The sequence below is a fragment of the Petromyzon marinus genome, chromosome 5 (genome assembly GCF_048934315.1).
Source record: "Petromyzon marinus isolate PM22_M1 ecotype Great Lakes invasive population chromosome 5, UKy_Petmar_22M1.pri1.0, whole genome shotgun sequence".
In the NCBI taxonomy this organism is placed as follows: Eukaryota; Metazoa; Chordata; class Hyperoartia; order Petromyzontiformes; family Petromyzontidae; genus Petromyzon; species Petromyzon marinus.
The window spans coordinates 14,485,930-14,501,241 of record NC_133671.1 but is presented as its reverse complement, the minus strand read 5'-3'; the positions used below and the strand labels follow the sequence as shown (position 1 = coordinate 14,501,241).

General features: G+C 45.4%; 2 protein-coding genes across 2 annotated transcripts; both read right to left on the bottom strand.

The window, feature by feature from the left end:
* Nucleotides 1-8,606: 8,606 nt before the first annotated feature.
* LOC142905304 (adrenocorticotropic hormone receptor-like) lies at nt 8,607-11,216 on the bottom strand. Its single transcript, XM_076060571.1, is given in 3 exon segments — nt 8,607-9,174; nt 9,176-9,321; nt 11,159-11,216. Coding segments are annotated over 3 exon segments (693 nt in total). The 3' UTR covers nt 8,607-8,685.
* Nucleotides 11,217-13,362: 2,146 nt separating this feature from the next.
* LOC116939103 (trace amine-associated receptor 1-like) lies at nt 13,363-14,205 on the bottom strand. The gene has a single exon (XM_076060562.1). It carries the CDS (start codon nt 14,203-14,205, stop codon nt 13,363-13,365), a length of 843 nt encoding a protein of 280 aa, XP_075916677.1.
* Nucleotides 14,206-15,312: the final 1,107 nt, after the last annotated feature.

Sequence of the window (15,312 nt, the reverse complement as noted above, 5' to 3'; positions counted from 1 at the left end):
TACAGCGAGTGAAACCTGTACTGCAATATCTGTTGTTGTACTGCCATGCTCCCATGTCTATGCTCCCTGTCTTCATCCACTCACACTGACTAGCGTGGCGGAGTGTGGCCCTCATTAATCGGTGGGTTGACAAATTTCAGGAAACTAATTGTAAACCGGCAAGCAGTTGCGTTTTTGAGGAGCTGCTTTTGGTTTCAGGTGTCGTTCATGAGGTGCAGCTGTCTGGACTCTAGCCCAGGGGTCGGCAACCAAAACGACAAGAAGAGCCATTTTTTTCAATAACCGCAACGCATTCGAATACGAGACGGTGGTCCTTAATAAATAAACTGTCACGAAGCAGCCCTTAAACAGCCGCACGCGGCTCCAGAGCCACAGGTCGCCGAACCCTGCCCATGGTAAACTGGACTTCCATGGTAAACTGGACTTCTGTGGTAAACTGGACTTCTGTGGTAAACTGGACTTCCATGGTAAACTCGACTTCCATGGTAAACTCGACTTCTGTGGTAAACTGGACTTCCATGGTAAACTGGACTTTCATGGTAAACTGGACTTCCATGGTAAACTGGACTTCTATGGTAAACTCGACTTCTGTGGTAAACTCGATTTCTGTGGTAAACTGGACTTCCATGGTAAACTGGACTTCTGTGGTAAACTGGACTTCCATGGTAAACTGGACTTCCATGGTAAACTGGACTTCCATGGTAAACTCGACTTCTGTGGTAAACTCGATTTCTGTGGTAAACTGGACTTCCATGGTAAATTCGACTTCCGTGGTAAACTGGACTTCCATGGTAAACTGGACTTCTGTGGTAAACTGGACTTCCATGGTAAACTGGACTTCTATGGTAAACTCGACTTCTGTGGTAAACTCGATTTCTGTGGTAAACTGGACTTCCATGGTAAACTGGACTTCTGTGGTAAACTGGACTTCCATGGTAAACTGGACTTCCATGGTAAACTGGACTTCTATGGTAAACTCGACTTCTGTGGTAAACTCGATTTCTGTGGTAAACTGGACTTCCATGGTAAATTCGACTTCCGTGGTAAACTGGACTTTCATGGTAAACTGGACTTCTGTGGTAAACTGAACTTCCATGGTAAACTGGACTTCCATGGTAAACTCGACTTCTGTGGTAAACTCGATTTCTGTGGTAAACTGGACTTCCATGGTAAGCTCGACTTCCGTGGTAAACTGGACTTCCGTGGTAAACTGGACTTCCATGGTAAACTGGACTTCCATGGTAAACTCGATTTCTGTGGTAAACTGGACTTCCATGGTAAACTGGACTTCCATGGTAAACTGGACTTCTGTGGTAAACTGTACTTCCATGGTAAACTCGACTTCTGTGATAAACTGGACTTCCATGGTAAACTCGACTTCCGTGGTAAACTGGACTTCCATGGTAAACTGGACTTCTGTGGTAAACTGGACTTGCATGGTAAACTGGACTTCCATGGTAAACTGGACTTCTATGGTAAACTCGACTTCTGTGGTAAACTCGATTTCTGTGGTAAACTGGACTTCCATGGTAAATTCGACTTCCGTGGTAAACTGGACTTTCATGGTAAACTGGACTTCTGTGGTAAACTGGACTTCCATGGTAAACTGGACTTCCATGGTAAACTCGACTTCTGTGGTAAACTCGATTTCTGTGGTAAACTGGACTTCCATGGTAAGCTCGACTTCCGTGGTAAACTGGACTTCCGTGGTAAACTGGACTTCCATGGTAAACTGGACTTCCATGGTAAACTCGATTTCTGTGGTAAACTGGACTTCCATGGTAAACTGGACTTCCATGGTAAACTGGACTTCTGTGGTAAACTGTACTTCCATGGTAAACTCGACTTCTGTGATAAACTGGACTTCCATGGTAAACTCGACTTCCGTGGTAAACTGGACTTCCATGGTAAACTGGACTTCTATGGTAAACTGGACTTCCATGGTAAACTGGACTTCCATGGTAAACTGGACTTCCATGGTAAATTCGACTTCCGTGGTAAACTGGACTTCCATGGTAAACTGGACTTCTATGGTAAACTCGACTTCTGTGGTAAACTCGATTTCTGTGGTAAACTGGACTTCCATGGTAAACTGGACTTCTGTGGTAAACTGGACTTCCATGGTAAACTGGACTTCCATGGTAAACTGGACTTCTATGGTAAACTCGACTTCTGTGGTAAACTCGATTTCTGTGGTAAACTGGACTTCCATGGTAAATTCGACTTCCGTGGTAAACTGGACTTTCATGGTAAACTGGACTTCTGTGGTAAACTGGACTTCCATGGTAAACTGGACTTCCATGGTAAACTCGACTTCTGTGGTAAACTCGATTTCTGTGGTAAACTGGACTTCCATGGTAAGCTCGACTTCCGTGGTAAACTGGACTTCCGTGGTAAACTGGACTTCCATGGTAAACTGGACTTCCATGGTAAACTCGATTTCTGTGGTAAACTGGACTTCCATGGTAAACTGGACTTCCATGGTAAACTGGACTTCTGTGGTAAACTGTACTTCCATGGTAAACTCGACTTCTGTGGTAAACTCGATTTCTGTGGTAAACTGGACTTCCATGGTAAGCTCGACTTCCGTGGTAAACTGGACTTCCGTGGTAAACTGGACTTCCATGGTAAACTGGACTTCCATGGTAAACTCGATTTCTGTGGTAAACTGGACTTCCATGGTAAACTGGACTTCCATGGTAAACTGGACTTCTGTGGTAAACTGTACTTCCATGGTAAACTCGACTTCTGTGATAAACTGGACTTCCATGGTAAACTCGACTTCCGTGGTAAACTGGACTTCCATGGTAAACTGGACTTCTATGGTAAACTGGACTTCCATGGTAAACTGGACTTCCATGGTAAACTGGACTTCCATGGTATACTGGACTTCTGTGGTAAACTGGACTTCTATGGTAAACTGGACTTCTGTGGTAAACTGGACTTCTGTGGTAAACTGGACTTCCATGGTAAACTGGACTTCCATGGTAAACTGGACTTCCATGGTAAACTGGACTTCTATGGTAAACTCGACTTCTGTGGTAAACTCGATTTCTGTGGTAAACTGGACTTCCATGGTAAATTCGACTTCCGTGGTAAACTGGACTTCCATGGTAAACTGGACTTCTGTGGTAAACTGGACTTCCATGGTAAACTGGACTTCTATGGTAAACTCGACTTCTGTGGTAAACTCGATTTCTGTGGTAAACTGGACTTCCATGGTAAACTGGACTTCTGTGGTAAACTGGACTTCCATGGTAAACTGGACTTCCATGGTAAACTGGACTTCCATGGTAAACTGGACTTCTATGGTAAACTCGACTTCTGTGGTAAACTCGATTTCTGTGGTAAACTGGACTTCCATGGTAAATTCGACTTCCGTGGTAAACTGGACTTCCATGGTAAACTGGACTTCTGTGGTAAACTGGACTTCCATGGTAAACTGGACTTCCATGGTAAACTCGACTTCTGTGGTAAACTCGATTTCTGTGGTAAACTGGACTTCCATGGTAAGCTCGACTTCCGTGGTAAACTGGACTTCCGTGGTAAACTGGACTTCCATGGTAAACTGGACTTCCATGGTAAACTCGATTTCTGTGGTAAACTGGACTTCCATGGTAAACTGGACTTCCATGGTAAACTGGACTTCTGTGGTAAACTGTACTTCCATGGTAAACTCGACTTCTGTGATAAACTGGACTTCCATGGTAAACTCGACTTCCGTGGTAAACTGGACTTCCATGGTAAACTGGACTTCTATGGTAAACTGGACTTCCATGGTAAACTGGACTTCCATGGTAAACTGGACTTCCATGGTATACTGGACTTCTGTGGTAAACTGGACTTCTATGGTAAACTGGACTTCTGTGGTAAACTGGACTTCCATGGTAAACTCGAGTTCCGTGCTCAGGGGGTCAGCAACCAAAATAACAAGAAGACATTTATCTTTTCGCATTTCAAGAGCCGCACCGCAGCCCTTAAAGAGCCGCACGCGGCTCGGCAGCCTCAGGTTGCCCACCCCGTGCCCTTGAGCTTCCTCTCGCGAAGGCCCCATCCACCAACAGTGGTGTGAGCGTGCCTACACCTCTTACCGAGTTCATAAAAATCGTGTTGCGTTGCAGGGTGCTCTTTAAATAGCATGTCACCGTGCTTGCTGTCCGTCATCGTCAGTCCACACGTGAGGCGTTAACATTTTGGCTTAATAGTCCTGAAAAGGAGTTTGGGGTTGCTTTGAGTATTCGCGGTTGTCGTGAGTGAGTGGACTCCTAGAATTGTTGTGGAAATGCACCGCACGCACACAGTAATTTGAAGCCGTTGCACACGTTGTACTGAAATAAAAGTTGGGCATCCGCATTGTTTGTAACGGGCGGATGATACAATAATGTGATAAAAGCGGACATGTTTTAATTGACTCACTGTAGGCTATCACTCTGCAGTCATTTGGCAATGCAATTCTAAGTACGTCAAAATAACTCTTCACCAGTTTTATAAGTTCAGGACCGGGTTATGACATGCTAGTGCCCTATGCTATGCATAAGAGGCCCCATGGAGGAATGCCTCTGTATTTTTGTCATATTGAAGTAAAAATAACCGTTTTAGAGAGTCTGTTTTGCCTATCGCCTTTATCTTTCAACCGATTATGTCAAACTTGAAGCTTCGCATTGTTTGGTTTTCGTGTTTAGAGGCCCCTCATAATGTGAGGCCCTAAGCTGCAGCTTACTGAGCCGGTGCCTAAATCTGGCCCTGTGTAAGTTGCATGCTCGAAGCCATTGCTTGTTTCAGAGAGAGTTGGCATCAGGCAACGTCTGTGGGGGGTGCATGTCACTTTCATATTTCCCTTTGGCTTAAACTGCGGCTCGCTAGTCCGACAGGACATAAAGCAACAAGAATTGGCGTAGCCCCCTGTATTTGCCTACACGGGTGCAAGATACGTAGGCCCTACAATTAGTGCTGGGACATTCAGAGACACATTCAAATGTACGCTTAGAGGGCATTAAATTATGCTGATAAATGCACGCACATTGCAAAGTTACGCAAAAGTGTGTTCGAAATGTCCTTTTCATGTTGTGAAACGTTATGAGATGTTGTTACACTCCCTGATGTTCCGCCGTGCAATTAAACTTTTGGACACATTTAAATCTGCTGAGTTTATTTTATTCCATTCAAGTATTCATATGAAAAAAGAAAGAAGCATGAGAACAGCTTAATAAATAATAACGTCCTTTATTTATCCAGGAAAAGCACTCTTGAATATTTTAAGGAGGGTCCTGCATTGAAATGTGGGTAGCTTTGCGTGGGAGGAAACCGGAGTACACGGATAAAGTCATGCACGAGAGGGGTAACTCTCAAAGCTCCACGAATATAGATTCCATGACCCATAGTGGTATTGCTACCTACTCGCTAGCCTGCAGCCCAAGCCGAGACGATAGTTGGGAATCGCCAAGGCAGTTTCCCACGAGTGGACTACCCAGGCGAAGCCACGCTCAGCTTTCGAGATCTGATGACCTAGGGTACACTTGAGGGTGATTTGGCCACAGGTGAAATATTTCCAAAGTTCTTAGGAAAATGTTAAGGACTGAGCACAAATAGTTTTGAAAAAAAAATTGGGAAAAATTCAGCTATTTTTAAAAAATGTAGCGGACACAATATGTACAATGTAATACATAACTTTAAACATTATAAGCAATAATTGTTTTTTTTAAAGCAGGTCCTTTCATGCTTTCAAATCATAACAATATTGTACAATTTTACATAAATGCAATATTCAGTGCACACAAACGTGCAGGAGTTTTTTATGGATATATTCAAGTTTTCCATCACTGGTTGAACAGATGCTTGACTGAGATTTTCTAAATGATTTTCGGCAGCGTATATAAACAACCGAAACCGATATCGATAAATAGAAGTGTGAACGATTCAAACTTGTAGAGATATCATGTTTTGTTCTGACCCTCTAGTATTTCCCCTACCATTTGCAACTATAATGTTTATAAAGGCAACGTTTATGATATATTTGCGTATGTGTGTTGTGTCCTGTGAAATGCAGGTAGACCTACTAAACTGCTATTGCAGTACTGGTTTTTTTTTCTCTCTTTTACACGTGTTTAGTTGTTGTTGGGTGATGGATCATTCAACCTGGGCAGTGGCTTCACAGTTCTGCAAAACAAAAGGGACACACACAGTTTAGTTGACATTGGTTGCGTGTTGTTTGTTATATTCCAGGACGTATTAGAGTAGCAATTTACAGCTTATTTTTTAACCCGCTGCTGGAAAAAGGCCTCCCATCGCCATTCCCGTCATGTTCTGGCCATACCTCACGATGTTGATCATTACGGGTTGGTGAAGGGTGAAAGCCCAGTTAAGGTTCAGATATCATTGCTGCCGATGTGGAAGAACCTCGGTCGCCGGGTTCATCGTGCAGTGCGCTTACCACTGCGCCAACGCCCCACCCTATACTGCAGTACGTATGCTGAACTTCTTTCGCACCGTACGTAGCCAACCGTGCTAGTTGGAGGCGCGGGGGGAAGTACAACAAACTAAACACGGACAAAAAAATCAGTTCTAAAGAAATGAGCTTTCAATTTAGAGCACAGTACTGACCTCAAACAAATCTTCCTCGATGAGCCTGATCTTGTCGGATCTCAGAAGCGAAGTAGACTTTTGAGCCGAGTTGCTACTCGTACGGGTGATCACAGGTGCCTAAGCAGGTGCTGTTACAAGGCTTTGAGCTACACGAAATGGCTGCGAGGTGCCAGGAAAGATGTAAGCGCAGCAATGGGTGCTGTCCACGAATACACAGGGTGTCCGAAAATGAATATACCGAAAAATAAAGTTAAATCTTTATCTATGTTTCTTCCTGCCTCATCAGTCCGCCTGCTGTATTTTTTCACCTGAAGACGATTGCTTGTGTTGCGATCGAAACGTCGTGATTTTTAATTTTTTTTTTTCTGTCTACGTGACTTTACCGAAATACCCAAAGAGTATGAATTCCTGCAGTTACGGAAGCTTTAAGTCCCATATTTAAAGTTAAATCGTGTTATTGTTATTCGAGATACTAACATACATTCGATACGAATACATGCATTACACGTATAAGTTTTAGTTTGTTGTGAATATCGATTGGTATATTTTTTTAGGTGGCACCCCATTTCCTGCTATAATGACAAGTCCGACCCTTACACCCGATTTAACACCATTATATTTTTTTTTATCTCTGTGGTGTTTATTTTCAAGTAAAGTCTACACTAGCACATCAAGGGACCTTGAATAACTTAAACATCGTGTTGTTGTTGATGCTGTGTCATCATCCATCCCTACGGCTGTGTTGGAAAACGTTGTCTCCGAGTTTGAACGCCGAATTAGATTGATCACAGTGAATGATTGACTATAATGAATGATGGACGCAATGTAGAAGTATATTCATAATTCAGGAATATCCAAGCAATACCATAAAATAACTAAAACTTAGAAGTATATTAAATATATTCATATTACATTGTCGGTATCTCGAATAACAATACCACAATTTAATATTTTTTGGGGTATATTCTTGTTCGGACACCTCGTACGTGTGTCCAATCGTTGGATTTTGTTCAACCACTGGATGTTTTTTCCTCCTTTCAATTTATTTTGTCCATAGCTTTGTGTGTGTGTTTTTTTCCTTATAGCTTATGGCATCATCGACACGAGCTCTATCGTAAGGTTTCCCATCGGTGAGGGCGCCTAAACACAATCACAATTCTCCACCGCCGGCAAATCCCTCGGCACCGACCCATTAAACAAATCAAACGTCCTTGATTAGCCTGAACGCGAAATCGGCGTGCCACAGCACTCACGTAATTTTTGCGGAGTTCGCAATCTATTCTCGCGTGCACGTTGCGACGCGTGTGTCCGATGGGCGAGATTCATCGACGGATCGCTACTTCGCGTGACGCTTATTTTGCTCATTCTTCGTGGCCGTTGCTGTCCTGGTAGTTTTAATGACGTTGACGCGTCCAAGAGTGAAATCAAACCCGTGTATGCCACGAGGCACGCACCACGTTGTCATTTGAGAACGGGGCAGTGAGTTCCCCCTATCAGAGACATTACGCTGAGATCTGCAACAGATGTATTATATGATTATGGACGTAGTCGTGCGTTCCAAAGCACGTTTACTTACAAGCGCGACTTGACCGTGTATACCATGACAGCAGCAAGCGGCACACTTTTAATTAACCCCGCGTCCGGAGTGAGATGCCCGATCACGGCTAACATCATTGGCGTGCGGTATACATCTGAACCAGCCCTGAACCGTCTCCCCCTCCCCACCCTCAACCCCTTCACCGACCCGCATTGACCAGCGTGGTGAAGTATAGCCAAACACCCCCCCCCACCTCTCCCTCCAACATGACTACCGAGTAAGTTTTCGCGGTTGTGCTGTATAGCAGCAATCCGATCTGTCGTTCAGTGCGATCCCCGACGTTTCGCTCCACGTGTTCAGAATCAGAATATCCATTTATACTGGAGGAATCCGATGAGCTATAAAGCTCTTCCCCCCCCCACACACACACAGACGTCCAGCAAGAGCTTCAATTAGAGAGCTGTGCCCCGTTATCCAACTTGCCACGGCGGTGACCGTGGCAAGTTCACCCGTGGCAGGTGGCGTGAACCTGACGATAGCGCAAGGGCTGGCCTTGCGCAAGCAGCCTACCTTCTCCTGCCCAGCCGATGCGTCAGCTCCTTGAAGGCGGCCCTCGTGGCCGGACTACCCATCAGGAACACCATCGGGGTGACGAGGGTGTTGATCATCCGCGTGGTGATGAAGGGGTTCGAGGCGTTGTTGGCGAACCTTCGGCACGCGCCGGACGCCTTGCAGATACTCGAGTGGACCATGGTGGGTGACCACAGGAGGATGAAGAGTCCCGAGGCGACGATCATCACGTGGGCCGAGCGGTCGTTGGCCGACGGCGTCCTCCTCGCCTGCCGCCGAGTGACCACGTAGAGCCGGACGTTGAGGAAGGGCATCACGACGAGGATGAGGATGTTGAATATCATCGCGGTGTAGCCGTTGTACGTGAGACTCCCGCCGCCCGGGTTCATCGACGTGCCCACGTTGGTCAAGATCGGGTGGATCCACGCGACGGAGATGATGACCGCCACCTTGAGGTTCGTCATCTTCCGGGCGTACCTGAACGGGGGACTGCACCGCGTAATAGCGATCGACCATCGCGGCCAGCAGGGTGGAACATCGGGAAGATCGTCTCGGCGCTGTACGCCAACCCCGGCCCCTCGTGCACGTTGTCGATCCCGTTGTAGAACCAGCCCATGCCGACGAGGAGATCGCTCACGGCGATGCTGAACGTGTAGGTGTAGGTGTTCTTTCTGAGGAGTCTGCGCGCCCACACGAGGGTGACGATCAACGCGAGGTCGCTGGCCGTCACGAGGGTGGCCAGGCAAACGTGGAAGGCGACGAGGGTCACGTCGTCCGGCGTTCTTGCCAAGCGAGCGAGCGACTCCGCTGTCCATCGCTCGGCACCACCCGCCCCCTGGGGATCGGGCGCGCGCGACGACTGTGCTCAGCCCTCCTTTGTGTGGGGTTTGTCTCTTCTTCTTCTTCTTATTCCTCCTTCCCATTATCTATATATAAAGGCGTCGTTTTCAGCAGTGGTCGTTGTGACGGTGGGCACGCGAACCGTCGCTGGGAACCGCAGCAGGGATTAATTAGCGCGACGGAGGTGTGCGTCGGACCAGGCTTGTGGGTTTCGCTTAGGATCACCCCAGTGCCGTCCCGACAACTATTTCAAAGGGGAATTGGCCCGATATATAACACCTCCATTCTGCCGAAAGATTTCAGGATGGGCGGTGGCTTTCGCGACGCTGCCTCCTTGTGTGTTTTTTTTCCTGCGTTGGACGCATACCAACAGGAGCTCTCTCGTGTCGGTGCGAAGAAAATGACCGACGGTCGTAGCCGGCACGCGCCACAAATTCAACTTCCAAGACTTTTATTTCGCACACGAACACAATTCACGCGGGCGAGTGCACACGCTGTTGCCTACCATGGTTGCCATACCCATTGCTGTTTCAAAAAAAAAAACTAACAACGCGTTCACGTTTCTCTCTAACTTCGACAAACATTTACTGGGTTGTCATAACCCACCCACCCCACACGAGCGTGGAGAAAGTCTCCCAAACGAGCTGTATAGGGCGAGGGCTGAAGTACCGAGTTGTGTAAGTGAATATGATTCATGATTTTCACCAGCCATGATCTATCCCACTGCTATGTGTATACAATTGCGTCGACCAAAGGTTAGTTTACTGAGATAAACACGCCTCGTTATTTTCTCAATTCCGTAGACAGTACTAACTTTCAGGCCACCCCGTTCTGTGTGCTACATAGCTTTAATACATTTAAACACGTACGTTTTTTTGCGACTAACAATAGTGTAATTCACGACTGATTTTTGTTGTGCACCCAATTGTTAAATGTTGTGGATTGCTCTCGGACACCACCAGCGGTGCTGCTGTAGCGGCAATAAATTGGCACGTTTTGTTCATCACGTGACAACTTTATGAACTGGCCTTGTCGGGTGGAGCAGGGTGTACGACACACATTGTGCTTACGATATCTGATCCAAAACCAATGATTAATCATACCTTTAACATTTCAGTTATGCACACATCCAGATTGAAGCATAACTGAAAACATTAAACCGCTCAAAACAAAATCTCAATTAAATGTAAATGTTGATTAAAAATCCTAATCTGCAGTAGAACTGATTCTCGCTCATTGATTGCATTGTAAACCTTCGATATTCAAACAGAAACGTATATGTTGACACTGTTTTTTCAGACACGCAACTCAATTCTCCTGCCTGTATGTCCCTTACCACTTGGGTAATTTCTATCTTCAGTCCATCCAGGGACTGACGGCCCGCAGGGACAGGGGATAACTAATTCACTGCAGAAATATGTTCCATCACCCTGTACAGGTATATTAAAAATGTCGGTTAAAAATCCTAATTACTTATAAAGTAACTAATATATTTCTTTGCTTACTTTATGTACTACCTATATCATATATTGCATTGCATATTCCCCACTAGCTTGATAATATCATAATAAATAGTAATAATAGTAATGTATGCCAATTTGTCAATCCACTGCTGGATGAAGGCCTCACCAGCGCCATTTCGGTCCCTGAAGGCTGATGGAGAGTACTGGTGCACCATTAGAGGCATCATTTGCCACCGATGTTAGCCATGGCCAGGATTAAAAACTCAGCCAAATTGTGTCAGTATATCCTGAAGCAGGCCAAATGGTCAAATCATTCAGATACATCTTGAATGTCATTCACAGTAGATGAAAACAAAACACCCATTGTTTACTGTATTAACCTGCATACATTGTTGTGCAAATGTGCATAGTTGTGGTAAGAACAATCAAGTTCTTGCCAATCTCCCGAATTAACTTATGAAATGTGTACGACTTAGAATTTCCCTGACCCACTGATGTAAAAAAAAACATATAAAGGAACAGCTAAAACGGTTCAATTGAAGCGTATGATGTGAGAAATGCTCTGTTGCATGAGGTGTTTGCGGGGCTTAAGCTGGAGGTGTATTTGTATCAGAGAGTGCGGCGTAATTGGAGGCAATGGCCGTTGGGTATACATTGCCTCGTGACAAATGTAAGAGGTGTTTCATGCTCAATGTTCCACCACTGCTACCATCGATCCACCGCCGTCCTTCCTCTCTCTTGCACCAAGATTTGGATGAACAGATCTGGAATTAAGCACACAAATCGTAAAAACAATACCGTAGAACTTATTAAATGTATTGTCATCATGAATATGAAAAAAGCGTAGTCCTAATAACAGTTTAACACACAGGCTTTCGCGACAAAAATCATCCATAAGAGGTTTTTTTTTGTGTTAGATGGCGTAAATATATACATGTGTCGTTAAAACCCGCCACCACCCGACACAGCCAACTAGTAAGGTTTGTCACATAAACAGAACGTGCCAATTCGTCACTAGTACAGCACACCGGTGTATTGGAGAGCCAAGCCACAACATTTAGTTTTAACGACACATTTGTATATTTTCATGATCTAACCCAAAAAAACCCTCTATTATGGAGTACTAATAACAGTTTAAAACACGGGCACATTATACCTACACGATCTAACCCAGAATAAACTTTATGAATTCTAACAATGGTTGAGAAAGCCTACGTTTAGAGTTATAACCCTTTGTCATGTCACTGCATGCTGGATGAAGACTTCCCTATGCTGTATCGGTCTTTGGGATTTGTGTTGCCATACTTCACCACTCTGGTTCCATAGTTCCATTCATTTTGTATAGCCCTGTGAGCCATTCGGCTCTTGAATCGGGTGCAACCGCAACAAACAAAAACATGAACAAGAAAACATCTGGTCAGTGTGCTATGGTGAAAGGGGTGGCCCAGGATCTTGGTGAGCTATTGTTCACCACTGAATGCAAGCTATGCCTGGGAAATCAAACTCTGGTCGCTGTTCCATCCCTAATGCGGTTATGACAGTGGTGGGTTTTTTTATCAACAACTAAAATGGAACAAATGCACCGCAAAACAGTGAAAAGAACTCAGTTTAACACGTAGGCTTTCAATATTATTCATAATAAAGGTTTTTGGGTTAGATCGCGTTTATTTATAAATGGCGAATTGCTTGATGATGCTGGATGTATTTACCAGCGAAACGTCGTACTCAAACTGTAAATGTGGATTAACTCTTCAACACACCGGTGGGCTGAAGCAGTGAATTATTTGTCTTTTGTCAACGTGACACTTTTTTTGCTGATTGGCCGTGTCGGGTGGTGGAGGGTTACGACACATTTATAAATAAACGCGATCTAACCCAAAAACCTTTATTATGCATGTATGCATCTCCAAATAACTAAGAATGTCTGTACGCTATTTTATTGGAATGTTAAATGTTTGGAGATCAATTCTAACCTGTAATATATAAAAATATATCTACATAATTTCAACTTATAGAGAGAGCTCAACTCAAAGGCATGAGGAACCACAGACAAGCGGGAAGGGAGCAACGCGATGAGCCGGCGCCAACAATTGCCCAAGCTCTGCAGTCCTCAATGAATGAAGGTGTTTTCAGCCAAAAAAAAAACCCCACGTGTGCGAGGTGGAAACACTCTATCCCGTACAGAAGGACAATGTGCAGTCCACGTGTTTTGCTGCATTGCCTTCTCCTGGCGAGCCAGGGTAAGGGCGCCTCCTTGACGTCCAAATAAAAGCACAAAACGTGCAGAGCATCAACTCTCTCCGTAGGAACTCGCCACGCCTTGACACCATTCCCCAAAACAAGGCTATTCCTCCGCCAAACCCGCACGTGTTACCTTTTGCAAAGCAAGCGGCGAGCGAGGTTCTTTATGGAATTCCTCAGCAGAGTGCTTCCGACGAGGAAGATGATGGGGGAGCTGAGCGTGTTGAACATTCGAATCACGTTCACTGGATTGAGGTTGTTTCTATGCGGAGGGAAGCACAGGCCGAAGCCGCCACACACGCTCGAGTTGATCAGGCTTGGCAGCCAGAAGGCGATGAAGACCGTGGACGCAACGATAATGAGCCTCGCCGACTTCTTCTTGGACTCCTCGTCGTTGGCGGGGCCGCGGCTGAGCTGCCTTTTGGTGATGAAATACAGCCGGAGGTTTACCACCGTCATGATGACCAGGAGACAGACGGTCACCGCTATTGTCGTGTAACCTTGGTATTTGCGAGCGGCGTCCGCCTTCACGAAAGCCATGCCGAACGCTGTCAAAAAAGGCCACAGCCACATCCAGAGGACGACCATCAACACCCGGGCGCGTGTCATTTTCTGCGAATAGCTGAACGGAGAGGACACGGCGTAGTACCTGTCCACCATCGACGAGAGCATGGTGAGCAGAGAGATGCCGTGAATCGTTGGGAAGACGTTCGAAGCGCTATATATGGAGCCCAAGTTGTCGCGCACGTCAAACACTCCGTTGTAGAACCAGCCGGCGCCCATAATGAAATCGCTGACGGTGAGACTGAATATGAAAATGTAGTTGTTGTGTTTGAGAAGTCCCTTTGAATTTAGGAGAGCGCCGATCAGAATTGCGTTCGAGATTACGATCGCGGTCGCCAAGCACACGTTGAACACGATGACAAAAACATCGAGGGGAGTTGCTGCCAAGTACGACAACGTGTTCTCCATGTGTACTGAATGTCGGCCCTTCTTGGACGGCGAGCAAAGCTTTGTGAGGCCGAATAGCTGCGCGCAAAATTGTGAGCTCGTGTTGGGGGGGGGCACACTCGACACTTTAAATAAGGAGGCTTTATTATTCCTCCGTGGCCCATTAGCGTGACAGTTTAAGTGACAGAGAAGGGAGGTGGAAGCCCCATGCACCTGCCTACATTGTTATGTCACGGCCACTAATTACTCACAACCGTGCACGTATATAATTCATGTGGGGTTGGTTAAGCGTGTGTGCTGCACCTCTTGGCCTGTGCACATCACCTTTGTCTCAGGTTAATTTCACAAAACGATAGCACCGTGGATGATGTTATGATGCACGATAATTTTAGCAAAGGTGTATGCAGTTTGTGTGCGTACAATGTCTCTGTGTTCCATTTGAAGCGACCGTTACGTCCAGCTGACGTGGAGTGGTGGCACACTAATTTGGGCACTGCCCGATGAACCCCCGGCAACCTGAATTTGAATCCCAGCCACGGTTCCCGTCTGAACTTGATCAATGTAGTCTTGATTCTTTCGGTTAAAATCACGTAGGAGGGTAAACAATAAAATAATAATACAAAAATTATTGCTGTGGTTTTCACACCTGATGATGATTGCTTGTGTTGCAGTCGAGGCGTCGTGAGAATTTTATTGTTTTATATTTTTATTATTTTATTGTTTCCCTTCTACGTGGTGACTTTACCGAAAGAACCAAGAATATGAATCCCTGCAGTCACGAAAGCTTTAAATCAAAATTTGATCAATGTAGTCTTAAATGTAGTGGTGTGGTAATGTTATGTATGGTTTAACAAGCCACATGACCAAACATGGTGTAATGAGGCCTTCATCCAGCGATGGATTCACAAAGGGTGGACGGATTTAGCTAAAGCACACAGAGTATTGCAGTTGGTATGTATTACATGAATAGCTATGGTTACACAAAACATTATACATTACGCTTGAATTATTGTTTAAAATGTTAAATGCCTAAGTGGCTATCTTGATTTGAAGCTTTCGTGACTGCAGGAATCCATACTCTTGGGTTCTTTCGGTAAAATGACTTTGCCTACGTAGCTAGCAACCTGT

What these genes read in the sequence shown, in the direction of transcription:
- LOC116939103 (XM_076060562.1), bottom strand. Translation starts at nt 14,205, where the DNA reads ATGGAGAACACGTTGTCGTACTTGGCAGCAACTCCCCTCGATGTTTTT.